The sequence below is a fragment of the Eutrigla gurnardus genome, assembly GCF_963514095.1.
Source record: "Eutrigla gurnardus genome assembly, chromosome: 15".
Taxonomy (NCBI): Eukaryota; Metazoa; Chordata; class Actinopteri; order Perciformes; family Triglidae; genus Eutrigla; species Eutrigla gurnardus.
In genome coordinates this window covers 6503579-6531372 of record NC_139938.1, presented here as the reverse complement: position 1 = coordinate 6531372, position 27794 = coordinate 6503579, and the positions used below count along the sequence as shown (strand labels likewise).

Sequence of the window (27794 nt, the reverse complement as noted above, 5' to 3'; positions counted from 1 at the left end):
CCGAGGTGGAGTATTCTCTCAACAGTCGACAGAGACCACGCCTTAATGAGGGACATGAAAGAAATCCATCAAAACGGGGAAGATGTTCTCTTAACTAATTCACAGCAGCATCCTCTTCTTCACAGGCCCCGCCCCCTTATTTTCACCCATAAGATATCGAGTAAAAAAACACAAGCAGTCAAACCTCATTAGCAGGTGAGGAAGCCATCAACTTGAAAGTGGAAAATCAATTACTTTATCAATGGAGACCTGCTTCTGCTCCTGATGATTGGGTTGTTATGACGACCAATCGGCAGCACAGTTAAGCACCTCAGGCTTCAGGAGCAGCTGCAGCCGTTCTCTCTGATGTATCTCACTCTCCTTGTCTTTCTCCCACTTTAATCCTCCATCTTTCTGCTTCCAATTCACAGATAAGGCTTATAGACCAAACAAGAGTGTTTTTTTCACTAAATGATTGATACCAAGCAGCCGTCAGTCAGTGATGACCTGCGTCCTTCATCCCTGGCAGGAGAGGAGGAGATACAAGTAGGCAGAGATGCCATCAACCCAAACAACTCCCCCACACACACACAGTACACATCTCTCTCCCGGCTATCATCCAACACACATTACATAATTCAGACAGTTTGTGAAACAGACTTCTGAGGTGCCCTCCCTCATCAACACCCACTCAGCTCTTTGAAGCAGGACCAGCACAGGGAACAGGTACAACACCCCCGCCGGATCAACACATTTTATCATTCTGCCGGGGACGTTTTAAAAAAACAAAACACTGCTGGGATGAAATCAGCACGACTGGTTATGCAACAGGCTGCTTGAAGCGAAGCACGGAGAGCACTCGTCATCAGAGAAACACTCGGAGAGAACAGTGTTTCTCTGCAGGGTTACTCAAACCGGTACATTTCACTGGTTGGGGTTTTAAAGTGGCTACTTTAAAGTTTTTCCAACATAAGCACACATGTGAAGAACAATCATTGTGATCGGTTTGTGTCTCTTTTGTTTAAAACGTCAAGGGCCAAGCGACACACTTAATCTGTTCCTCCCCATAGATGTTTAACAGTCCGCTCACAGTGAAATGCGTTGGTGTCTGACATGTCGCCTGAGGCCTCCAGAGCTGGTGGAGCCGTAAACACTAACCGCACTGGCAATGACCTCATCCTTTACACAGCTGACAAGTTCAAAACATCCTCGCAGGCAGTCTGGAGGGACTATAGAGACATTTCCTCCACACGAAAACAATTACATCATTAGTCTCAGTGTCGGTGGCAACACTGAGGTCCCGGTTCAGAATCCGTGAAGCCGGGGGGAAAAAAAGGGGTTTGTTATTACGGCTGGGAAAGGGTTAAACAATAACACAGAATCCACCTCGTAGCCATTATCCTTAAATGTTTACATCATTTCAACTCATTACAGAGGACGTATATCTGCCAAGTGAGGAGTGTTTGGTTACATTAGTGAAGGTAAACACCTGCCAGGGAGGCCAGCTGTTAGCTGCACATTTGTGAAGCAGAACAGGAAAATAGTGGCATCGTCATCTGTGATGGCAGCCAGAGGAACACTGACACCACAAAACCTGATTTAATAAAGCCTCGGTTTGGGAGGGGTTTCCGATATTTACTGATAACAACCAAAACGAATTAGATAAGGGCATGTGCGATTAGCACTCCAGCAGAGTTCATGTGGGCGGCACAGACCGAACGGGAAATGGGCAGCCTCGCCTCCTCCACGCCGTCGCCCTGGGACAGGAAGTCATAAAGCAGGATCAAACCGCCTGGCGCTGCTCATGGTCCTGCCATACGAACAGCACAATGTCATGGGAAGTCATAGACGCCACACAAACTCAAAGCCTATTGTCATAATGGAAGCTATGAAAACTGGATCCGCTGAAGGTCGCTGGGGGTTTGCAGAGCACACATTCAGTACATGAGCAGAGGTCACAATCAGAAGTTTTAACATTAACATAGAGAGGCCTTGTAACAGCCTGATGAGTGGAGGTGACAGGATATGGAAGACGGGAAGAAGACCTGACCTGAAAATAGTGAGCCAAGCCCCATATGAGAAAGGACACATTAAACAGCCAAAATCCAAAAAGTATTTATATGTAAAGTGTTTTTTAAACGAGTTCATCTCAGTATTTAACAAGTAATCATTCAAATTTAATTGCCTTCAGGGAGGAAAACCATCAACTAACACTCTATAAACCTCTCAGCTGTCACCGATTAACTGGATGTTGCCTTTTATTTGCGTCTGAGGCTGTTTAGATATAAATTCACAAACCATATCTCAGCCACTGTACATCAGCTCATGCTTAAAGTAGAGTGAAAGGTCACAGTCTAAATAAAGCAACAGACTAAAAGCACTATTTTCGGGACATTGACTTTAAATCTCTCTAAAAGTCTGTGAAGAACTGGGAATGAAGATGTTTCCCTCAGCCAGCAGTTTTCTTGTCCACTCATTCCTCTGTCTGGCGGGTGAATTCACTATGTGCTTATCTGGCCGGGGGCTTTCTCTCCCGACTCACCCGTGAACGCTGTTGGATCACGACAGGACCCGAGCAGATGCCTCTGCAACACTCTAACATGCAAAAACCGAATCCAGAAACCCCAAAATAACAGCTGCAGTACCTCAAGCTACTGATTAAGAGTCAGCTACTGTTTCATCTGCATATGGTGCGGAGGAAACACGAGCTAAACACGAACCAAATGGCCTAAACTCTCATTTCCATCAAAACACCTCGTGGAATCGCACACACGTTCCTCTTTACTAATTTGCAACTAGCAGGAGCCTCGTCCTTCCCGAGTGTGAGTGTTACTGGGGGATTTAGGGGCCAGACGGAGCGTGCAGAGCTGACAGCGTACTGAGGCATTCACACACGGATATATATAGGTATTTCAGCAAAGACTGTGGGGCTCAAGGACACGGAGCACCCTAGTGATGAGAACACGACACATACAAACTCATAGCTCCCGGCAGACAGCAGAGGTGAGACTCATCTTTCAAAAATTATTGGAATTTTCAGCAGCGACGTCAATGAGCAATAAAATGGAAACGTGACTGGAAAATAAAGACGGACAATGATGCTTCTGAGCATGATGGTCAAACCATTTGTTGTTTTTTTGTCTAAACATCATTAGATCTGAGCCACTTCTGTTGATATAAAATACCGTCATGGGTTCATGGATGTTTCGAAGAAGGAAAAACCAGGATGTCAGTAATCCCTCCGACACACTACACCGCCGGGTTCTTACAACGCTTCTGGGGAAAAGGTTTAGGGTGAAACGCTACACAGAAGACAGGATGTAGCAGTATTCAGTCAAAATAATCACATCTAGGTATTTTCAGCCCCACAGCTGACCCTGACCTTCCAATTTCTACAAAGATCAACCGTGCTAAAACGATGTTTACTTGAGATAATATGACATACTTCTGAGTATAGCAACAATACAGGATAAAATAAGAAAACGCACTGCCAATAACTGTAATTGCTGGTGCCGACCACTGCCCCACTGTCCTCCCCACCAGACCCCCGGTTCCTAGAAGAAACCAAACCTCAAACAGGCCCCACTGCAGATCACCCGTCCGGCATAATGAGGCGCAGAACCACACTGGGGCAAACGCTTGCTCAATCGCAGCTTTGGCCATGTGGAAAGCATCATGGTTCCTGCACAATCATCATGTGTAAACAAACCGCAGAGGAGAGCATTTTAACAAAGTAGCGTTCGTTCATAACTGTCAAACCCGATTCCCCCGGCTTCCCCGGGGGGGCCGAGACAAGAGCAAACCCCAGCGAGCGTCAGCTACAGATGGATATCCGTCACATCTCACTGCTGCAGGAACGGCTCCGGTCCTCTCTGCATGCTGGGACGCAGCGTGTTGCTGAGGCACATTTATCTTAATATGGGGCAGGAGGCTGCCAACAACAACAAGAGGGAACGGGGATGCAGAGAGCGAGCAAGTATTCTGGTCTCATTGGGCTTTTTGAGGGATTAAAACAGACATCTGGTGGTCAGAGACATGGTTGTGACAGAGATGTGCAATGTGACAGAGAAGAAGGCAGGGAGACACTAACGAGCGACGCTGTTGAGCTTTCCAACAAGTCAACCAAGGACGAGCGTGGAGGAGAGAGGGAGGAGGAATAGTCTGACATTCATGGGACATATGCTTATTCGCTTCCTTGAGATTTAGATGAGAAAATCAATTCCCCTCTCAGCTTAGTCTCTTAAATATATGTCGACATCCAGCAGCTGGTTTGCTTAGCTTAGCATAAAGACTACGGGGAGTCAGTATGCCCGGCCACATAACACACACCATATGTGAAGCTAAGCTAACCGCTAGTCGGCCAGAGCTTCACATTTAAAGCACAGACACTAAAGTGGTATTGATCTTCAAATCTGAGCCATGGAAATTAAATGTGATTTACTGTTTGTCTAACGTCTGAGCAAATGATAGGAACCGGCACTGTTATGGTTTAGGCACCAAAACGATGTGGAAAGATAGTGGATGTTATTGTTGATGAGATGGCTTTAGTTGTGGGTTTGGAGCTGGAGTCGGGCGACCTTCTCCATAGTTCCATCGTCCTATCAACACGCTGATAGGATGCCAATCGTCAGCAGTGTAGTAATAGCAGTAAGTGATTGGTGTTATTGTGGTTGTATAAATATCATTCGTGGTCGTCATTGGGAATCCCCATGGGAACGGAGCAATGAGCTTCTGTCCTCCAATCCACAGACTACGCCTCTGCCTCGAGGGAAGAAAACAACAGTGTTTGCAGGTCTATGTATGGATTCATTGATTTTCTATCTCTCTGTAGCGGTGATGGGAATCTGCCTGCTGCCTCACAGACAGACCGATGGACCTTCCTGTTAATACAGGTGCATGTGTGCAATGTGGGATTTTTAAATACATTTGTCCTTTTGGACTGAGATCATTACGGAGCGCCACGTCGCTCTATGTGTTTGAGTGACAGAGAGAAGGGATTAGAAGGTGAATTATTGCTGTACATTATTAACAACAATATTTCAAACGTTAATGGGATGTATGAAGCTCTGAAGCTTTGAACTCTTAAGAACATCCCCGGTAAGTAATTAGTTATTTAGTACCGGAGTGTGGGTGTGCCAGTTATATGCAGAACATGCTGCTGCCAAACTGACAAGGCAAAATCAATTTGGCCTTCTAATAATTGAAGTTCTAGTAATAATAATTGTATATTCTAATGGGAAAATGAGCCAAATATCTTGACATTGGCAAAGCCATCGGCTATTGGCGACCACTCTGACCGTCGTCGATCCACGAGATCCTCAACACAACCCTATTTGGGAAATGACCTGTGTCGCCAAGTATGAATTATACTATCTTGTGGTGGCAAAATGCAATTTACATCATCGGTTACCACTTTAGATTATGTATTCTAGGAGTTTCATATCATAAAGATGTAAAGACCACTCTAAAACAACAGGTAAAGAGGACCCAGCAGAGACAAAGGATGCATCTCCAGACGGACTTTAACACACAGAACTCTCATCCACTGACCACCCGGGGATTTCACAGACCAGAGTCAATCCATGAGGCTGAGCCTCTCGACGTGCTGGCAGGCAGCGCCAAGCATGAAATGAGCTTTGCCCCTCCGAGAGTGGGACCGCGATGAGAGGGATGAGGTGGATCTCTTTCCCCACTGTCATCTGTTGTCTATAAATCCACATCTTGAGAGCAGCCAGGGAATGTGTGAACGTGACGTTTGCATGCGAATTAGAAGAAACAGACGACTGCAGTGCACCAAGGGGGAAAAATAACAACCTGATTTACATCTGGAATGTCACAGGATACGAAGAAAGAAGAACCGTTGTTCCAGAGAGACCACCAAAGAGGCAACGCGGGGTCCAATCCAATGAAAGTGAATACATTTTGTCACCATTTGTTGGGCTCGCTGTAGTGTCCTGCTATAAAACCTGGATGGTTTAAACACAGCAGGGTTACAAAGACAGCGAGAGGTCGGGTGTTAACAAAAGGTCTACTCGTCATTAGTAACGACTACTTCTTGCTGCTCTCTGTGCACTTGTCTTCAGCCTCCGCATTATTCTCTAAGACTCCAGAGCAGCTGAAACAATAAGAGAGACGCTGGGAAAGAGTTCACTGATCCGGATTGGTGGAAAACGGAAAAATCAAGCTCTGACTGCTGGGCTGAGAGGCTCTCGTCACCTCTCTCAGTTTTATCTGAGCGTAGACATTGACGGCCCTCGTCTTCAAATATGACACTCTTTGTATGAGCTGACCCCCCCTCCTCCCCTTCAGACTGTTTCCAATTATTTCTGAACCCTGACTCTTCCAGAAGACAAAAGGGCGGAGAGATTCACGGTGTCTCTCTGGAGAGCATTTCACTTCTCGGGCTGTGATGAGCTCCTTTGTTCTCACTTTAACTCCCAGCATCACATAATTGGCCACCATCTGGGGCTCTCATTCCTATTCTCCTCCTCCGTCTCCCCGAGCAGCGGCTCTCCACGCGTGTTGCATATGCACGCTCATGCTAGGAAACCATACATCTGTTGTCAATCTTTTACACTTCCCTGAAACATTATGTAAGGTTGTAATGAGGACCAATTACGAAGCCTTCGACATCGCCGAGGTCCACAGGAGAGCAGCGTGTTTGTGTTTTCTGCTGGAGAAAAAAAAGACGAGAGGAAAAAGAGACGGAGATGTGAAGGAGGTCAAACAGTCATCCTTCGGCCCTTCCCACTTCTCAAGGGGTCTTTGGTCATCCAACGACTACAGCAAAAGCTTTGCTCTTCCTACACGGTACACAATTCACTCTTTATGCTCGGCTGAATCAAAAGTCTGTCCAACGCCCACCACTTGAGTCCAGCAAAGGCAGAGATTTCAACCAGTCCCGGCACCTTTCTACTCCTAGCTGGTTACACTCAGAGTCTCATGCTCGATGTGTGGCTTCATGGATGTCGGTCAGTCGGGTTTGGTCCAGACTGAAATATCTCAGCTCTTGGATGGACTACTGTGAATCTTTGCACTGTTCCCAGTGGATGAAGGCTATGGACTTTGGTACCCTAACTTGTGTTTGATAGTATTGGCTCCTCATGAGACTTTGGTGTCCAGTACTTTGGTTTGTGACTTAACACATGCCAAAGGAAATGCCTCCCCATCCGACCCCCATCTGTACTCCATACATTCAGTCAGTACCATTTCATTATAGTAGATATCAACGACATACTGGCCACCACAAGTTAATCTGAGGCCTTGAATTTTAAATTTCTACATTTTTAAAGGTTGCCATAAGACAGACATTTTGAGAACACAAACGTTGATAGACTGGAACGGAGCTCAGTTATTACTCAGTGATCTCAGTAAGGATGGGCCGACTACACACTGACTGACTGAAACTTTGGATCAAAGTGCGACCAACTCTCGTTCACAATACAAATGTATTGAGGTGAGTTGCTCTACGTGATGAACATCATCCCACTGTTTTTTACATGTCGGCCTTCATCAGTTAGCCCAGGACAGTCCAACATACCAACATTTAGTTACTAATGTCCTACTAATATTATTGTCCATAAGAAGATGGCATCATAACAAAGCAACCAAATACCTCAATCTTGCTTTTCTTTCACAAACCTAGAAAATGTGACTCAAAGAACAAAACCCAACAAAAGCATTGAGTTGGATGAGAAATGCTGATCAAATGTGTCGGTTTGTCTTCTCCCTCAGAATAAATTAGACCTGGCAGGTCCGGGGCTTTTCCTACTCTACTCCCAAAGAGAAAGGAAAACAGTGGATATCTGCACGTTTGCACGATCTAAGAATGCTTACAGCAGTACATGGAGTTATTTAGGGCATGCATATCCCAAGCGGAGGGGAGTGGATGTTTTAAGTGGGAACAAAGGCTGTCTAAGTGAGGGTTGTGATGGAGGAGCTTCTTTGTGGGGAGATGACAGGGGGAGACTTAAAACCCATCAAAACACTGCTATCAGCTCCACTGATCAAGGATCATCTGATGAGGAAACTGGCTTAATTGGAACTCATCAATAAAAAAGCAGCAAACGCTCAAAACACGGAGACTATGAGGGATGAGCCTCATTAAAAATATAGTGAACCAAAGAAAAAAAAGGGAACACAAAATATAAAAAAGTGGGTTTATGAGGAAAAGAGCTATGAGGACGAATACGAGCTCTATCCACGCACAACCCCCAACCCAACACACACACACACACACACACACACTCCAAGCCAGACAAAGGAGACACAAGCTAATAAACACCAGGTAATGCAGCAGACTGAAGTTATTGATATCATTTACAATGTATTAGCCCATCACCCATTTGTGCTTCTTTATGAGTCTGGTTTGTCCCCGGGGGGGCTGAACACACACAGCAGAGCCCCATCTGTTACTGTTGTTGACAGCAGTGTGTGTGTGTGTGTGTATGTGTGTGAGAGAATATGTGTGTCTGAGTGTGTGCGTGTGTGCGTGAGAGTGTGTGTGTGTGTTAGGGCCGCAGGGGGTGTGTAGGGTGGAGACATGAGAGATCACAGCCCTAAATGACAGGCAGGGGGGCGTGGAAACAAAATAAATGACACCATCTATTAGACACTAATTTATATTAATACCTACACACTGAAGCGCACACACACACACACACACACACACACACACACACACACACACACACACACACACACACACACACACACACACACACACACACACACACACACACACACACACACACACACACACACACACACCCTCATTAAAACCACTGAGCTCCATGTTCAAAACAAATACTACATGAAATACGACCAGCCTGCAGGCCTGAGAGGCAGGACATTTTCAGCAGAAAATACATTGAAAAAAAAAAACAGTTGGGAGTCCTGCAGAGTTTCCATGCAAATCAAAAGAAAGTAGAGAAAAAAAAGTTCCCATTAGAGTTAATTCTGTCCTACCCTGCTATAATTTTATTTAGACAACTATAAAATATAAAGAAACCAATATATCATAATTTGGAGCTGCCGCCTTCCCCATCTGCTTACAAAAACTTTTTACTGCTTTTCTAATGGCGTTTCACTGTTTATACATGTTACAAAATGCACTCAGCAGGCCATATTTCATTCTCATGACAGCCTGATGTTTGCGTTCGGTGCAGATGTTTGATCGAGTGCTGAGAGATTAGATCACAGTTTAAGACCTGCACTTTCTGCCACAAGCTTCACCGCTAATCCTCCAGACGGCCGGCCAGCTATTAGCCCAAACAACGGCACTTTCACCAATAAAACCTTCACGTAGCACGTAAATGTCAAATTTGCATCTAATGCTCCACATGGAGGAAAGCGCTTTGATTCTTAAGTGGGAGTGAGAGTGCATATGGATGCTCGCCCTCAAACTTTACAACCCCTCTGCATCCGTACTTCTACACTCCCTGCTAATGCGTGCACCCCTGTCCAGCTCCTCGGCTTTGGAGAGGGAGCTAAGAGGCTGCCGGGAACAAATCGCTCCTTTCTCTTTCTGCTCCTAATGTCCAACTTCTCTGGCTGCCATTATCTCCAGGAAGCCGTTCAATCAGGGTACCGCTTACCGAGGCTCCGTAACGCTGCTGCAGTGGGTAGGGTTGACGTGCCCTCTCGCTAGAATTAAAAGAACAAACAATAAAAAAACAACAACCCCAGCATTGTTCAGAGTTTGGGACTGGAACATTACTGGAGAAGTTACACCATGACTCATAGGGAAAACAGGATCGTCGGATGCGGCTGCAACAATGAGCGGGACACTGCAGAGAACATGCAGTTCTTCTACAGACACACAGGATGAGCTATGCAAAACTGTGAGGAGGATATCAGAGCAGCACCGCGTCGTGTTGGCCCTGATCTCTTAACAACCACAACGTGGAGACCAGCAGTGTGCTGCTATAAGACAGGGGTTTTCACAGTGTGACAACAACTGTGCTCTCCCAACATCCCCCTAACTATGCTTTATTCTGACTTCAATTTGGCTGATAATAGTTCCTATAACTCGGGAGCTTCGGGGGACGTATATAGGGAATTAAATGTTGCTATGGAGTCAGTTCCTTAGCTGTGAGCTACAACATGAGACCTCCTTTTCCTAAGGCAAATTCACACCATTTAAAGTATGATGAATTAGATATTTCGCAGTGTACCCATGTATGTACAGACAACCACCACTGGATTACTTTGATACAGACAGAAACTCAAAAATCTAATTATTATCAGGCAGGTTTTGGAGTTCTAAGTTGTGTGTTTCTTTCTAAGATTTCCATAAATCTAGTTTAAGAAGCATCTTAATTGCCGTAGACTCTATCCTCCTCAACAGTGCGACAGACTAAATGATGAAAGGCAACACTCTTTCCCCTGATAAGACGGGAGATAAAAAGCCCTAAGAGGTGAGCCCAGGGGAGGCTGGGATGAGGCGCACGAGGGCCGGATTACCAGATGAAAGCAGCACTGAAGCTGGATGATATGATGCGTTCCTGCTCCACAAAAGCACCGCGGCAGTTAACCTAAACAATGACATAACTGCTCCTCTGAAGACACGGATTGCAAGCTACAGCCGCCGCATGAGGGGCACTTGGGAGAACTCGCACAGCGCATGAGGCAGACCAGGAGACTGTTTGGGTCTTTCCACTCCGAACCGGTTCAAGTGGGTTCAGTTTGGTAGAAAGCACTGAGATCCTGGAGGGATCACACTGGATAGGGAATACCAAAAACAAATCAACAAAGGCTGATCCTGGAGAGTTTGTCATTCAAACACCCATCTTCTTACTGGAACTTTAACACATCTAGTTCATGTCTGGGTTCCTGATTGAACATGTTTGTCTACAGGAAGTTTGTTTAGCCAGAGTCCGATCAATGGTCTAATATCAGTGACATCTACACTACACACTGGAAGCAGTGCTTTCCTTTAACTGATCAATTCAGACAATCAAGAATGCATTTGTGTTGCCAGTTTGAGAGACAGGAGAGAAGCGCTGACAATGTTGCCATTTAATGGAGGATTAGCAACATGACCTCGGAGACCAGAGGTTATCTGCTCGGGGGGACGTATGTTGGGTGAAGGCCTGGAAATAAACGCTGGTATTTCCCCCCTGTGGACGAGCAACTCAATCAAGCCAACATAAGCGTGCCGCTGCCGCCTTTCTCTTACGCTTTTCCTCCTCTGTGATTGCAGCTGTGTGTGCAAATGTGCTCATTCCTGTGCATCAAGGCACGGCATCGACAGAAAATCAAAGGTCCTGCAGGTCTCCATGTCAACATCCAAATAAAACCTTTGGCCCGAATCATAACATCCTCCGATGACAGAATGACAAAGTGAAGTAACAGCAGTGGGTAAAAAAGAAAAAGAACACTTCCATCCCGATATGCCCATTTAAGGTCAGTCAGTATTCCACAGGCTTGTTAAATAAATCAGAGGGTCTCCAGAGAGGAAAGCAAAACACTGAATGCTCCTTCTGAACTCAGCTTCACCAGGAAAGCAAACAGCTTGGGTCTAAGTGAAAGTCTCTTCTGGTCAGCAGCAGACCGATGTCCCTCTGGCTAATTCTTTAAAAATGTACTTACTGGCACTAATCAAAGTATGCTGGATCGGCTGAGAACCGTGTATAAGTACACATTCAGAGCCTCAGGATAGTAAATTGATGGTGTGGGTATTCATTAATAGGCTTCATATTGATTGATGGTGAAAGTCACATTGAAAGATGCCATCACTACTCTGGACTATCATGATTCTACATCAAATTCACCTGATGCACATGAGCAAGGCTGCAACTAATTATCATTTTCATGATGAATTAATCCATTGATTATTTTCTTGATGAATTGGTCTATTAAATGTCAGAAAAAGGTGAAACATGCCGTTAGAATTTCCAACCTTCCATCCTGTCCCACCAACAGTCCAAGACCCAAGATATTCAGTTGCTATCATATGTGAGAAAGAAAAGCAATATATTTAAGAAACAGAAACTATAAGGTATATTAGCTTTTAAAATGATGAAATACTTGCCAGTTGATTTATCAACTAATTACTTAATTGACTAATCGCTGGAGCTCCACCCAGCTGATACAGTTAGTGGAAACACTTTCTCTATAAAACATCGTACAGAGTACACAAGCCCTATAGTACACACCATTCCCACCCTCACCGACTCTGGGCTAGAACATGCCATTCTCTCCCTCTTTATTCCTGTCCCCCCTCTCAACGTTCCCTCCACACAGAGCCAGGGAACATGTGGTGTATTTATTTGTTTTTTTGGCTGTTGTTGGCCTGAAGTGGATGTTCCCAGCAGCAGCGCCTGTCTCTCTGACTGGCAGCCATACCAGAGAGGATGGGTTTTACTGTCATATAAGATTCAACGCTGGTCCATTGATAAAGAAAGATGTGGATAGACGGGATGGAGGTAACACCATAGAGTGTATATAAGAAGTGGATGTAGTCATGGTGATGTCACCCATTTACTGTTGTGAAGCTGTTAGCTTCATAATTCAAGGTCAACTTTACTGCTAAGTGTTAAAGTCGTCTAGCTAATGGAATTGGTAGCGACGCCCTAAAGCATCCCCTGATTTATCCTCTGTTTTACTAATTTACTACATGAACATCATGCTGTATTGAAGAAGACTTAAAACTAGCGTGATTGAGACCATAAACTAGTATAAGGTATAAGGCACTTCAGCTTTGGCTTCACTTTTCAGAACCGGAGGTTTCCCCCTGGTTAGAACCAATCCTGAGATCGGTTCTTGATGATAACTGAGGACAGTTGTTTGAAAACAGAGCAAACTAACTAAAGTTTAAACATGAAGAAGTCCTTTTTCGGCCTTAACATTAACTTTCCACGCAGACAAAGAAACAAATGTGCACTGGTACACACACGTGCACATTTACAGCCAACCATTCATCAGGGGTCAACTCCTGACCCAAATAACCCAGTCACACAGGTTGAATCATTTCCAGCCACAGTCAGAAGCAAAGGTTGACAGGTTGATTATCCACGGATGAACATCATCTCCAGCAGGTGTCGCCATTATTATTTGAGAAAGAGCCGATAAAAATGAATCCATTGCCACATGAAGACGTCTGTGGATCTGATAGAGTTGGAGAATAAAAGTTTGCCTGAGTGGTGCACACTCACTCTCATTGCCATTTGCTCTTCAGAGGAAATCAAAGACATCTAAAATCATCAAATTGAATGAGAAAAGCAGAAAATGGAAAGTGCTGGTGCCAAAGAGGAAATGCCACAAATGTGCGGTGGGTGTTTTCTCCCCATTCAACAACCGTTTGAAAGAAGAGAAACTTAAATCTGAGTAGAAACAAAATACCCACCAAAGAACATATGATTCACAAGATGTCTTTGAGACGCATCCTTTATTTTACAACGCAACGCTGCAGGAATGATTCATGTTTGCCCCACTTTTCTCTCCATGCTCGACAGGAGATTTCTTTTCCCAGTGCGACTCGTCACTGATCCTGCTTTTACCTGCAACTACAAATGTTATTCCACACGCAGCCACGACAAACAAATCTTGAAAAGTTTTTTAACGGATGTACATCTTCTGCAAGTTTGGAGAGTTAAAGTATCAGAAGGAGGTTAAAAAAAAACCTGCTGCGAGTTCACCTCAGGCACCTGCATCACTTGAGATAAATACGAGGACGTTAACTGATGATAAGAGCCAATAAAACCCCCGGAGATGAGCGTTTTCATTCCGTCGATCGCAGAGGAGGAAACTGCAGCTGCAGCTAACTGACAGGAGTCAAGCTTCACTTGACCAATCTGATTTTCCAAAGTACTTCTGGAAAAAGGGGAATACGACTCCCCTGCTTATGCAGAAACCTATATGATGCATGAGTGGAGAGCAGCATTTCGCCTTAACACCATGAAACCACAGATTCCACTGTGTAGGCAGGATCTAGTTTACAAGACAGAGGGATTTTTTACGGGAACATTTCTCACAACAAGACAGGGGAAAACCCCCCTTAAATAAACTCTGGTTCAGACTATTAATCCAACCAGTGTCATTAGAGGCCTCCAGGACAAAACCGCTGCACTGTGCGTCAAGGCTAGACAGCTAATTAAAAAGAGTCATGTGTTGGGAAACGTCCCCACGAGGACAGAGACATCTCTTTGTGTGTGGCCCATCAGCAGCCGTCCTCTTACCTGGACTTGACCTTTGCCCATGATCTTGTCCACAATCTCGTTGTCGTCCTTGTTGAGCATGCTTTTGTCGTAGCACTTCTCGTAGCACAGGATCCGCAGGTACTGGGAGCCCTCCAGCTCGATCTCAAACTCCTATTCAGCCACACACAAAGAGGAGAGTAACATATTTGCTATTTTGATAAAAAACAAGAGGGATGTACAGTAAGTAGGGCCGTCTTTGTGACTTACTTCATTCCACTGTGGCTCTGAGGTGTCTCTGAAGACCCGGGTCTTGGCCTTGCTGACAAAGTATCCATACGAGTCCACTTCCAGGGTGCAGTAAAGATCTAGGAGGAAACACCAGATCCATCATCAACACTGACCACTGAAAAGTCCCAAACAAAGATTTAGGTTTCTGGATACAATATGATGGGAGTGACTAGGAACCATGACCCGTGTAACACTGTGGAGTCAAACCAAACATCTCTGTTAATCCCATTTTTATCACCTCATACTAAAAGTGCAGCTATTAAATAGTTATGACAGCCATTAAAACAGGCTTTTAGTGGGCAGTGATGTCATTGTTCAGAGATAATGTCTTTTTATTAAACCTGAACATAATTACAGGTCAGTAGCGTTTCTTGATAATTATTTCGCTACAATTAAGCCATGCATTAATATTGTGTAATAATCACATTATTTGAATGATGGTATAATCTACCAATTCATTTCTCGATTAATCAATTAATTATGTATCCTAGAAAATGTCAGCAAATAAGAAAAACACCAACACGTTTCCATAGCCTTTGGTGAGGTCTTAACTGATGAATCAGCGAATCGATAGAGTGGCTAACCCTTTCAGCTCTATACTCACGTCTCCCATAAATTCACTATCTAGTATCTGGATGCATCCCATTGACTGGAAGAACTTCTGCAAAGCTGCATGGATATCTGCAGAGCTCAAGGCAACGCTTCACTGACACCACTTTGTAGCGCGTGCATCTCCATCAAAGCTCCGCAGTCAGCAGTCGAGATCATATCAGCTAAACATGAATATAAACAGATAGGATTCCTGATTCAAAACTGTCATCCACAACCTGAACCTGAAGTAGAGATGTCTGAAAGTCACTCGAAGAAAGTTTCCTCCATGACAGCAGGTGAGAATCTATTTCTGGTATCAGATTTGTAATGAATGTGCAGTTAAAAGGTCACATTTCCATCAGCGTGAAAAAGCCCTTTAACTGGTCGATATGTTGTAGTTTGTCAGCTGAGGGACATCCATCTCTTGCCTGTGTACACATCAATCAGGCCCAGCGGGGCCCTCCTCATACCACAGCATGCCGGAGCCCCCCCCCCCCCGGGACCGGCTCACACTCAATTCTTACACGGAGCAATTAAGCCGTTAATGTGTTTCTTTAAACGCTGCTGTAGCAGTTCCTGCAGACCTCGCTGCCGGCTGTCTGTAAAGTGTCAATAGTCCGTCCCGCGGCCTGGCCCCGCTCCCTCGGGTTAACCCCCGTCTGACAGCATGATGGATGGATGTACTGCTCGACCTTTCACCTGGAGTGTCGCCGAGACACGGAGGCAGGGGGGGGGCTGGGTGAATCTCATATGCATATGAAACATTTGCAGAATTTGTTTACGCTGCAGCATCCTAGACAGCAGCCTGACCTGAGGTCTGGTCAACGTTACGGGGAGATAGTAGGCATAGCGAGCCCGGGTGAGCCACGAGCGACCGCAGCAAACATTAAACATAGCTGTCACTAACAGGACTGTACGCTATAATGGAATCTCCTTCCATCTGGTTTCATTCCTGCTCTGTTTGTTGTTCCAGCATCCTGAAAGGCTCTGGCATCATTACTCCCAATGAGGAAGGGATTAGCGCCGGTGGTAGGAGGGAAGTTCAGTGGAGAGGAATTCAGTGTGACCATCTGGGGGATATTTATAAAAATTAAGCAGTTATCACAAAGCTTCCGCCACGTACGGAAGCACGCCTTCTACTACTCACCTTCTGCTATGACATCAGATGTTACAAAAACACCCAAAACTACCTGCGGTGGCGAGACGGGATGGTTTCCATGAATAAACCGACCCTGCTGGTTTATAGTGAAGATGCAATTCGGTGTGGCACTTTTATGTCACTACAAAAACAGCTGTTGGTTGTGTTTAACAAAAAGAAGTCAGGGCATTTCTTTGAGACATGTAGCCTGCAGAGAATAAGAGTGTGTTCACAGTCCTGAGCCACTTCCTCTCCATCTGAAATGGGTTTATGAGCCTGGACCTAAAACTCAAACAAGGCAAACTTAGCGCGGCCTTTCTGTGTCCTCACACTGGATCCAGGAGGGTTTCCACAAGTGGGACGGACTCAAAGAGGTCTCTAGAAGTTTTTGTAATCCTGGCAGGATGAGTATGAGGGGGGCAAATTGGTCAGCATGGGGTCTCTGACCCCTAAATGCAGGGTTAATGAATATCATCCTCTGCAGCCCTCGTGGTGCGACTGTGTTTTTATACGGGAGGCTAATCTTAGCCCGAGGCTGTGTTGAATGCTGGGTCAAACTGTGGGTTCACAGAATCAGGAGACAAGTGATAATTACTTAAACTAATCATTGTCTCTACAGCTACGAAGCCCAGGAACCAGAGCAGCTGTGTGCATGCATCTTGAAGGCTTCAAGAGAACAAATAAGGACAGAATAGACATGATCAAATCAAATTACAGCTAATACAAATATGGCAAACAATGAATGGGAATGCAGCCATGCCTGGAGTTGATTATATGCAGGAATCATGAGAGCATGTGAACACTTTCAGTAGTGTTTTGCTTTTCATTTTTATGGAAATGGTGGCGAGTGACAATTCAAGTGTTAAAAAGCCCCGTTTGTTGTTATATAACTTTCTTTTGTCCAGTAGCATCTGCACTATTATTCCATGATACCTAAATATAGATTTAAACTCAACTAGATTATTGCACACATGGCGGTGATCATTTCCTTTTGTTGCACTTCAAAATGTCACTCTACTAAAGTAGTGCAGGTTTCAGCAGCTGTTGAATTCATATGGCAGATCATCACCCAGTGTCACTTGTTGACTCGCTCAAACTCAAAAATAAACCGAGAACAAAGTGAACATGTTTTCCAGTGATTTCTTCTTTTTATTTTAAGAGCTTTTGGGAGACGCTTGGCTCCAAGTTTCTTCCTCTGTGACCCAGTTTGACTACTTTGCCCTGGGCTGAATTTAAAACCCTTTCCCACTGGTGGGGGGGGGATCGTTGTGACATAAATAACACAGCGCCAAGAAGATATTCTGGTACATGCTTATGTGATTGTTCAATCAAAACTGGAACAAAATGAGGCTATTGTATAATAATCTGAACCACTGAACGACCGCTGTTTCAAGTCATTACATATTAAAATTCTGATATGGTAATAATTACCATATGCATCAACAGGAAGAACATAATACACACTCACACACACACAAACAAACACACACACACACACACACACAAAATCATGCAAAAAAGCTGCAAATTCCTTCAAAATTCTTGTAGAGAACACAAGGCTTGCACAGGAAATCAACAAAAGCAGAGAGAGTGAAGGAGACATCAGCAATACAACGGAAACCACATCGAACCTCTAACACACACACACACACACACACACACACAGGGTGAAATACACAATAACATGGCTGCACAACATCTATATTTCAAGGCATATTTGATCCCATCGTTTCGCTCCATCTGGAGGCAATGGTGTAATTTAGTAATTTGTGGTATTGGAGGGGATTACACAGGAGTCTTTGTGTTTTAAGACAATGTCTCCCACTCTATAAGAACAGGGCTGTTTTTAAATGCCAAATTCTGCAAGCGGTGGACAGGTTTCATAGTCTGAATATTAAAAAAATATGACAAAACATCCATCTACCGTTCAAGGGAAATTAGGAGTCAGGTATTTCAATGTGAAATGTTTATAGAGGATACTTGTCAAAATATGGTGTTTGATTTTGATGGGTCACAATCAAACCAAAAAGAATCCACCACCACTTTAAACCAGCACTGCAAGGCTTGAATTAACTAATAATGCAACACAAGGCAATTAGATAACTGATTGAACAATAAAAACAGTAGTAATTGGGTAAAAGTAAAAAGTTTGCATAATAAAATGTATTAATTGCACGTTAATAGTGTCCATAAACTGTTTACACTTGACATAAAAATGTTAAACTGATGATGAACAGCTGGAGCGGTAAATAAAAAGTCGGGTAAACTTGCTCATTTCAGCATCGTGGGCGCAGCCAGTACACTCCCACATATAAACACTTTACTACCCACAAATGCACACGCATATACTATAAAAACACACCCACGCAGCAGATTCCTAACCTAAAAACACAGGTGCAGCAGCATGCCACTCTATTATGGAGCAACGTTTTCAACACAGCTCAATAACAAACTGATGCATACATTTGAATTAATTTGAACTATCCATCTTTATTCTGTCTTGGATTTATTGAGTCGATTCTAAAGCCCTTTAGCGATAATATCAGATTATAAACCCGTTTTAAACACTGAGATAATCATGCTGTTCGTCTTTCTGCTTAGATAAATCAACTTTACTTGCTGGATCGAGTAACGAGGAGGGTTTGTTTGTTTTCCTCACCTGGTACAAGCGGATGATGTGTAAACTCTGCATAAACCCCCTTGGGAATATGTGCATAATGTTATCTAATTTTGAGAGTTAAACGGCCTTTACATTATGTGCATTCACTATCCACAACAACACGGATAATCACGTTTCCTTAACTTCATTTTGACAGATTATTACAGTGAGAATAATCAGCCGCCGGCTAATTGGTTATTTGATTTCTGGCAGAACCATTCTCGAGTCAGCAGCAGTAATAGTGAGAGTAGTGGTAGAAGAAAGATCGATAAAACTCAGGACTTTCACCCAGGTCACCAAGGTTTGAAGCCTGTGAGAAGCCTGTTCTTACACTGAGTTGACTTATCAATTTCAGTTTTCAGTTGCATTTTGGTTACGTTGAGGCAACAAACCACGGTACCCTACATATACACATACAGTATCTAATCGGCTTCAAATAGCATCGGTGGGTACGGACACCATGGGGCTCGTCTCTGCCATGCTTCATACATCCAGGTGTCAATCACACTGGCGGTTCGGCTGAGGTTAAATAATATTGTTGGCTTCTAACACCTGCGTGCAAATAGCCAGTTAAACAGACTATGTAACAATCATTTATGTTAAAGGACAAACTCACTCTGTATCAGCCACCACCATCATCATCATCATCATCATCATCATCAGAGTGTCAGCAGCAACACATCATCACCCCACACTACCTTCACTGCATGCGTGCCTCTATACGCTTCACTGGACCCACTGACATCAAAGTGTATCACTGAAACCACCAAACACACACACACACACACACACACACACACACACACACACACACACACACACACACACACACACACACACACACACACACACACACACACACACACACACACACACACACACACACACACACACACACACACACACACACACACACACACACACCGCCTCAGCTCGTTCGAGGATCAAACAGGGTTTCAGAAGCGAGAGCTTTTCAATCCATTACCCGAGAAATTCTAGCAGGGCCGGGCTTTCATATTCTAAAGGCTGTCATGGCAACAGAGGAAATCATATTTCTTCATCTCCAACTCTTTTCCAGATATCTGTTATTTGAACTGGTGCAACAGGGCATAAAAATGGACGGCAGCAGCAGCTGTCCACCACTGACACGTCTGCAAGGTCCTGCCAACATCACATCTGCTGGATATGAACACACTGCGCCTTATCGCCACACATGGTCATACAAAGGAGCATTTGTGTGTCAGGTATGCAACATCAGACACAACTGGCATCATATTTGCCAACAGTTCAGCTCTCTTCCTTGAAAACAACCGCAGGAATTACACCATGACTTCCCCTCCTCCTCTGAGACTCCAGTTCTCTCTCTCTGGTATCATCTCTGCTCTGATGCTCCATCCATCCATCCATCCATCCATCTGGCCATCTCTGCATTGGGCCGTGGCACGCAGAGACTGCAGTGATTGAGTGGATCATGTGTTTTGCTGGCAGATGCCTATCTGCACAGCAGCTATGTGTGAGGCGATGCTGAGCCAGAGTGTGTGCACACGTCGCAGGGAGGAAAAAGTACTTACTGGCTGATTCCGTGAATCCTGTGGCCGAGTGGACGATCACATGCAGAAAGCCGTACAGGCCAGGAGTCTCCTCATCTGGAAAACAAGCAAACAGAGCAGTGAGATCCAGGTCTTTGTGTAAATATGGGGAAGCGTTGTGTCTCAAAGTCATTTAGGATCAGAGTTTGTGTACAGAAGCCGGAGAGGAAGAGGAGGAAAAAAACACTACTGTATCATTTCAGTCCCATTTCTGCAGACCTCACACACCCTATAATACTAACACAGGTAGGAAACAGATGCTGTTCGGCATCATCCTACTGCACTGAGTGTTATATTCTCTTGTCTAATATCCCCATGACATCACGTCCCCTTATTTTAGTTAAAGACTTCAGAAGGAATTTTCAGCATCGAATTTAATAACAAAGCATTTCTTCTTTTTTCTGTTAACCAATACCAATAACACGTTGTTTTTTTAACTCTTTGGTAACATGTTTGTAAAGGCATCAGGCATCCTTACATAGGAGCATAATTGATAATATTGATCAAATCTAACAAACTCATCATGATCACGGGGGATTCTTCATCTGAAACAATGGATTTACACAAAGTTTTTCCCACTCAATAGAGTTTGGTGACTCTTTACTTTTACTCTTCCTCATTTACAAGTTTTTAAAACAAATAACATAAACATAAAAACTGCTCATTCCTCTCAGGTTGGGTGGTCCACGCTGTGGATAAACACATCATTAATAACATCAAATAACTGCTCTCACCCTTTCCAACACCAAGTCACCAAATTATGTTATCGTATCACGAGCTCTGTGTCAGATCGGTATCAGACAACAACAAGCACAGTCTTCTGCTATAACAGCTGAGCTGGCGGCCGAGTGGAGGTCCGTGGGTGGACGTTCGTTGGGTGGCCCGATACCCCCCCCCCCCCGTCCCACAGACGGACACATAAGGGGATCTGGCTTTGGTTGAGGCCTGTGAAGCCGGGCGGTTTCCTGGTAAATAAACTAGGATGGAGGGCTGCAGGACTGTTTGGAGCTCCACTAAGAGGAGAGCGAGTGTGTATATGGGTATATAAGCGACAGGGGACTTTCACAGGGCGAAGGTTCAAAGGTTCAGCTTCGAGGTGGCCAATGTGCTGCTTTTAGAGCCAGAATGACATCTGTGTCTTTCAATTACAATCAAACGTGAACAATAAACTGTGGAAATCCATTAACTAACGTGTGATAAGTGAAAACTCACTGGATAAAAAGGAGTCCCATTTAAACGTGGGCATTTAAGGGTCTCTGCGACATCATGCGTGGTGTTAGTTACGAGAAACATTCCTTCACCAGCTGGTCTCCATTGAACCCCTGCTGTGCTCCCTGCTTCACATGTCACCGAGGTGGGTGTTTATGTTTGCCCTGCAATGAGGAAGACGTGGAGCCTGAGCTCTGTTTTATCACACAGGGATATCGCCTCCCTGGGGGGGAGAAAAGTTCAATATATCAACGAGCTGAAGCAAGCTGACGGAGCTGTTATACAGCAGGGAGGTGAGGGTTTAATCTGGTCTGCAGGGCGAGTAAACGAGGAAGTGAAAACCTCCTGGAGCTGCTACAGACCCTAACACGATCATCCACCAAACTACTTTAAAGGTTTATGAGAGAAACGTGGTGGACACGAAGGAGAAGTTATTATCCTCCCATCAAGCCTCGCAAGCGAAATATCAATCTAATCAATCAAATGGTTGAATGTGATCTTCCTCCACGACGACTCTTTTATCTGCTTCACAGGACGGGAACTCCAAATGTGGAGCACGTTCAACATTTCAACGCACACAAAGAGACTATTAAAAGATAAGGGGTCATTTCACGCTACACAAAAAAAAGGTGAAATTAATTATCACCTGTCCATGCAAAGAAAAGACTGGTCACACAAAAACAGAATCTAACATTCTGTTCTGCTTCCTGCTACTCGTTTTATAGAGAAAATTCTCCAGTTTCATATTCATGATACATTAGAATTGAGAAGGTTGAAGACACACAACTCAAACACACGGCAAACGCCCAGTCTGCTGTGAACGCAGCCTCAGGCACGGATGCTGAGTGCTGACAGCATTCTTATAGAAATCCTGTTTCATTGTAATGTTGGACAATCTCGTGATTGTGGAGGCGGTGTGTAAAATGCATTGAGGTGAAGCGTGTGTGTGTGTGTGTGTGTGTGTGTGTGTGTGTGTGTAACCCACAGCTGAGAGCAGCTGGTTGACTGGACACAGCTTCAGTAAGCTTCGTTTACACACGCATCACAAAGCCAGCTTGTGTGGTGAAACGTGGGTTTAATTAAACTCGTCAGAGAGAGTAAGCTCTTCACTAGAAGTCGATCGTACTGATTAATCAGATAGTTGCCAATGGCTGCTCCGCTGCCTGTAGCACGGTTTTGCATGGAGGCTCCGCTCACATGACGAGAGCTGCTTTTGCTGATAATATCTGTGATCTTTGATAATAACCTGAGAACTGTTAAAGCATGAACGGGCACTCGTTCTTTGAGACCCGGAGGGAGGGAGGGTGAGCTGGCAGGACAGACTTTAAATTACGTTTAGATATGTATTATTTGGATAGTTTTCCTTAACTTATTGTTCTGGCGATAGGGTAAGAATATGAGCTTAACCCAGCAGCTGATTTTACAGGAAGCAGACAAGTCACATCTCTGGAATATATAACGCAGCACTATCAGTTCTTGATAGGTGTCGGCTTTTTCCTCCTACTGTTATTATTTCAGTCTGTCGACATCTACTTTAAATGAACCCTCTGAAACATATACAAATGCATTGCTTTCTCGTCCTCACCCGGAAGTGATGCGTTTTACATCGGTAGTTTATCTCGAATCATTAGAAGAGAAACTAAAAACTAACATGAGCACAAAATAAGAAAAATGTATTGCAGTACTAGACTGACCAGTTTACATCTAAATTCACCTGAATGCCAAATGAAAAAAAAAAACAAGGAACCCTATCATCACTACTTTAAAAGGAAAAAAATACAAAAAAATACAAAGCACAGAGAAACCACTGTGTACGAAGCAAACACAGATCTTTTTTCTGTCTGATGTGAGAAAGATTAAGACAGTGTGCCTTTCAGCTCTGTCGCTGTACATGTGCATTGTGTGTGTGTGTGTGTGTGTGTGTGTGTGTGTGTGTGTGTGTGTGTGTGTGTGTGTGTGTGTGTGTGTGTGTGTGTGTGTGTGTGTGTGCATTTCAAAGCAGAGGCCCTCGTGCCATTTTGGGAGATCAGAGTAGGTCGACCAGATGGCTTTAATGTCACCACCAGCCTCTGAAAGTGGTGCAATGTGGAGATCTGGAGCAAAAACAAACATATAGGAGCTGAGAGCTCAGCGCGAGCCACCGCCGGCACACTGCGTGGCATTGACTGCTACGAGCTAGATGAGAAACATATTGTAACCTAGATTCCCTCCTGCAAGGCCCCCCTCTCTCATTATGTGGCTTTTTTGTGCTGAGAGTGTAATAGGCACTTTTGTGTGAATTTAAACTCAAAGCAGAGAGGAGCGGAAGCAGCAACCGGAGACTGTGTGTGTGTTTGTGACTGCTGTGAAAAAACAATAATGAAGATATTGTGTGTGAGCGTTTCTTACCATCTTTGTTACTTGTGACAGGAATGTTGTGAACAGTTCGGAGTTTGAAACAGGAGCTGGTCAGGACCTGGAGCTCGACGGAGCTGAGTAGACACACCTGGAGATCTGACAAACACACAGCGACCACACAGCCACGGTCAAACCTTCACTTTCCTGCGGTACAGCGAGTAAAATGTGGTTCTAAACCACTTTAAAGATGAAGCACATGTGTTTTCTTAGGAAAGAAATGTCCATGAGGGCGATTCAAGGCCAGCGTTACCTTTCCTCTGGAGTTTCTGGATGCTTTCCCTCCACTCTGACCTCTCGTAATCAGAGGAGAGGAGGAACTGGTAGCTCTGGATTCACACAGGAAAAAAACTCTGTTAAACACATCTAGAGCTTCCACTTAAATCATTAGAGAAAGAAACTGTTGGAGATTTTTATACAGAAAGTTGAAGTGGAAATGTATCTTTAAACCACTAGGAAAGATTAAAGATTTTGGAAACCTATGCATCTTTTGAAAGGGACGTGTCTCCCTCTAGTGGTGAGTGTTTGCAGCTGCATGGATGCACAGAGTGGACAGGATGGGACCAGCGACTTACCTTTCCGTGTTTGTTGTGGATGCGGAAGGGGATGGTGGGCGAGTGCAGGAGCAGCCACGACTCCTGCTCGTTCATCTTCTTCCTCAGACGATCCACCCGACTCTGACCCTTCGGTGCTTTCTAAACACACAAACAGGCAAACAGACTCATTTAGTCCTGACACTGAAAGATTGATAGAGAGAAACATTCATCTCTTCAAATACCAAACAGTGTTAGTATGATTTCACACGGTTCCTTCGACATTTTGTCACTTTTTTGTCACAGTTTTGTCTCAAGGTATCATCCACATCTTTGTGCATGAATCTATCATAAACCATAATAGGAGACTGAAATGTGATTGTAATGTGAAGCGATTATTCGTGCGTCCTTAACTGTGATTTGGGTTTGGTCGATTCTAGATAAAACTATGGTGTTGGTATTGATTTTTGGTGTACCTTAAAATGAGAACTAAACGTTTTACAACTAAAACTTTCATCCATATAGTTCCTGTTTTCCCAAAGTAAAAGACTGTGAATAGCCGACTGTAAATAAGTGCCGTGCTGTGAGTCTTTATATAATTTGCAGATCTCAGCTTCTGGTCAGGACTGAAAGAAAACAAATACACACATCCTCCCTGCCCTCACCAGGAAGCTGTGAGTCACAGCCTCGATACAATCAGCTGAATCTCGCTGCTCTGCCCTCCTCTGACTCTAAATACCAGCCGTGGTCGCTGGCTGTGCTCCGGGTGGGCGAGTTTAACGCTCTGAGAGGGGAATAACAGGAACTCTCTGCTCCCGAAGCCTTCAGTGCGTCTCAGCAGGAGCGCGGGGGAGTGTTATGGACCCGATAAACGGACCTGCATTTAGATCACTCAAGGCGCTGGCGTACACTACATTCAGTCTACATTCACACAGATCATACACTGATGGCCGAGGAGCAGCCTGCCCATCAGAGCGGCGGACGTTTTTCGGCGTACCGCTGCCATCGCAGTGAACTGTGATGTTATAGCGGGCTTACTCATTCTATTTCTATGTCAGTACACAGTGTTGAGTGCCATTATAGGAATTGAAAGAAAGGGTGACGCAATGGTAATCATTTACCAAACCACAGTAACTGTTTGGAGATCAGGAGGGACTTTTTCTTTCACGTATAAAAGAAGGTTTCAGTTTTAACCAGTTTGAAGATCTATTTTATCCATTTTTAGAATTTCCCCGCAAGGAAAATGAAATCCTGCCATGACGCTGTCCAAGACAAACAAAGATGTGTTCTGAGGAAGGTGCAGAGTTTCCAGTAAGGAATCACTGATATGGGGGAGTCTTCCAAGGAGCTCTGCGTATGCAATGATAAAATGAATAAATAGATGGCTATTAAAGTTTCATGAACACATGAGTCACAACTTCCCTGCTCAGACGATGGGACCTAGCTAATGACTCATTTTAAGGAACCCTGGAAGGTCCCGCTCAGGAGAAAAAAAACAGTTTCAACCATAACCAACAGGGTTACCTTCTCTTTCTGGATCTCACTCTTTAAGACTGAGATCTTGATCTTGATCTCCTCGATCTCGTGCTCAGGCAGGACCTGGATACTGGGGCAGGAGTCTGACTCGTCCAGGGTCTGGAAGGTCAAGTCCGCCAGAGGGATGTACCACTTGCACTCATACTGCTGATGGCGACTGGAGACGGACAGAGAGAGAAAAGATGGAAGGATGGGGGGATATAGGGAATATGAAACACAATTAGTCAAAAAATCATAGAATAAATAATTCCTCCTAATTCCACCACAATACTCATATTCAAAAAACTGAAGAAAAAGAAGAGAAAAAAATCCTGTCAGTCTAACAAATGACTGGCCAATTGAGAGAATGACAACCTAAGATCATAATCATGAATGCTTTACCTTCCTACTCAGAACTAATTTCACCTGAACACATGAAAATAAGGACTCAATGTTAGATCCATGAGAACGCTGCACGCTCAGCAGAGTGCTACTACTACACCAGGGCTGAGAGGAGATTGATTAACACCGTCACTAATGAGGCTTTCATTTGCATTCCTGCGTGATGCACAGTTAAGTCATCACCTCCATAGGAAGGCCAATTTGAGCAGCTTATTAATAAGAATCCACACTGGGGAACAAAATCTCATAAGTGGTGACAGATATCTTCCTTTGAGAGCATCAACAACACTGGTCTCAACTAGATTACTGTACATTTCTGCTGGACATACACAGGTTGGTTTTAGGGGGGAAAGATGCATTTTCTGGATCGAGCCAATTAGAGGAGCACAGATGTGAAATAACTGGTCTGTATGCCTTTTTTTTTTTTTTTTTAACAGATCATCGATGTCTTTCTTTCCAGTTCAATCTTTGCACTGATCACAGCTGATTAAGTTGCAGTTAAACAGCCTTGCAGATATCGCACACGGATGTATAAAGATAAGTGTAGAGGGGCTCAGTTAGATACATAATTGAATAGAATCCATCATCATATCAAATCTCCTAGCTCATAGAAACAATAGAAACACTATATCAAAAAAAAATGATTGAATATGTATTCAGGAAATGGAACATGTGGCAGTGGAGTGTGTGTCGATGCGACGACTGACAGATCAGAGATTATCACGGGGGAAAATGGGATTAAGGATCCTCAGAGATTTAACCTTAAAAAGGTGAGTCTGGAAGGCTGTGCTGCTCTAAGTGTGTGTGTAGCCTGTATGAGGCACGACGAGATAACACTCCAGACCATAATAGTCTGTCTGGTGGTTATGGCAACATTATTGGCCGCATATGACACAGACAAATGGTGAATGTCAACCAAAATAAGATCCAGTCAGGTTAACAGCTGCTGCTGTGCTGACAGGGCGAGGGACACGCAATCCGTAAGTGTGACATCTATGGACGTGTGTCTCATCGTGTGTGGAGCCACACTCCAACTACACTCCTGCAGGTTTTTTTTTCTTCTGTCACATCTCTACACTTTGCCTGCGGCTCAAGCGGCATGTTTTCTTATAGAGTGCCTTCATCCTCTCTCTCTATTCACCACCCATAGGTGCTACTCTCCTCCACTCTCCAGGTGCTCCAGGCATCCTCGTGTCATCCTTTCTGTTTCACTGTCGGGGGTTGACGTGCAGATGTGGATGGCAAAATGAACGCCATGCAGATGGAAACATAAAGAGGGTAATCCTGACAGGGTGGGTATTTAAAGACACACATTCAGATGGCTGTTTTGATGGAGAGAAAAGGAGAGCGTGGACT

At 44.3% G+C, this 27794-nt stretch overlaps 1 protein-coding gene across 5 annotated transcripts in view; it reads right to left on the bottom strand.

The window, feature by feature from the left end:
• The window catches only part of abr (ABR activator of RhoGEF and GTPase), a 111523-nt gene that overhangs the window by 20694 nt on the left and 63035 nt on the right, over positions 1-27794 (bottom strand). For all 5 annotated transcript variants that reach the window (XM_084029783.1, XM_084029778.1, XM_084029779.1 and 2 more), the window contains 7 exons: positions 26046-26214; positions 24564-24683; positions 24242-24317; positions 23983-24087; positions 20368-20442; positions 14388-14485; positions 14160-14291 (listed from right to left, as the gene is read on the bottom strand). In XM_084029783.1, coding sequence (XP_083885909.1) covers positions 14160-14291; positions 14388-14485; positions 20368-20442; positions 23983-24087; positions 24242-24317; positions 24564-24683; positions 26046-26214 — 775 coding nt within the window. The remainder of the gene's footprint in view (positions 1-14159; positions 14292-14387; positions 14486-20367; positions 20443-23982; positions 24088-24241; positions 24318-24563; positions 24684-26045; positions 26215-27794) is intronic.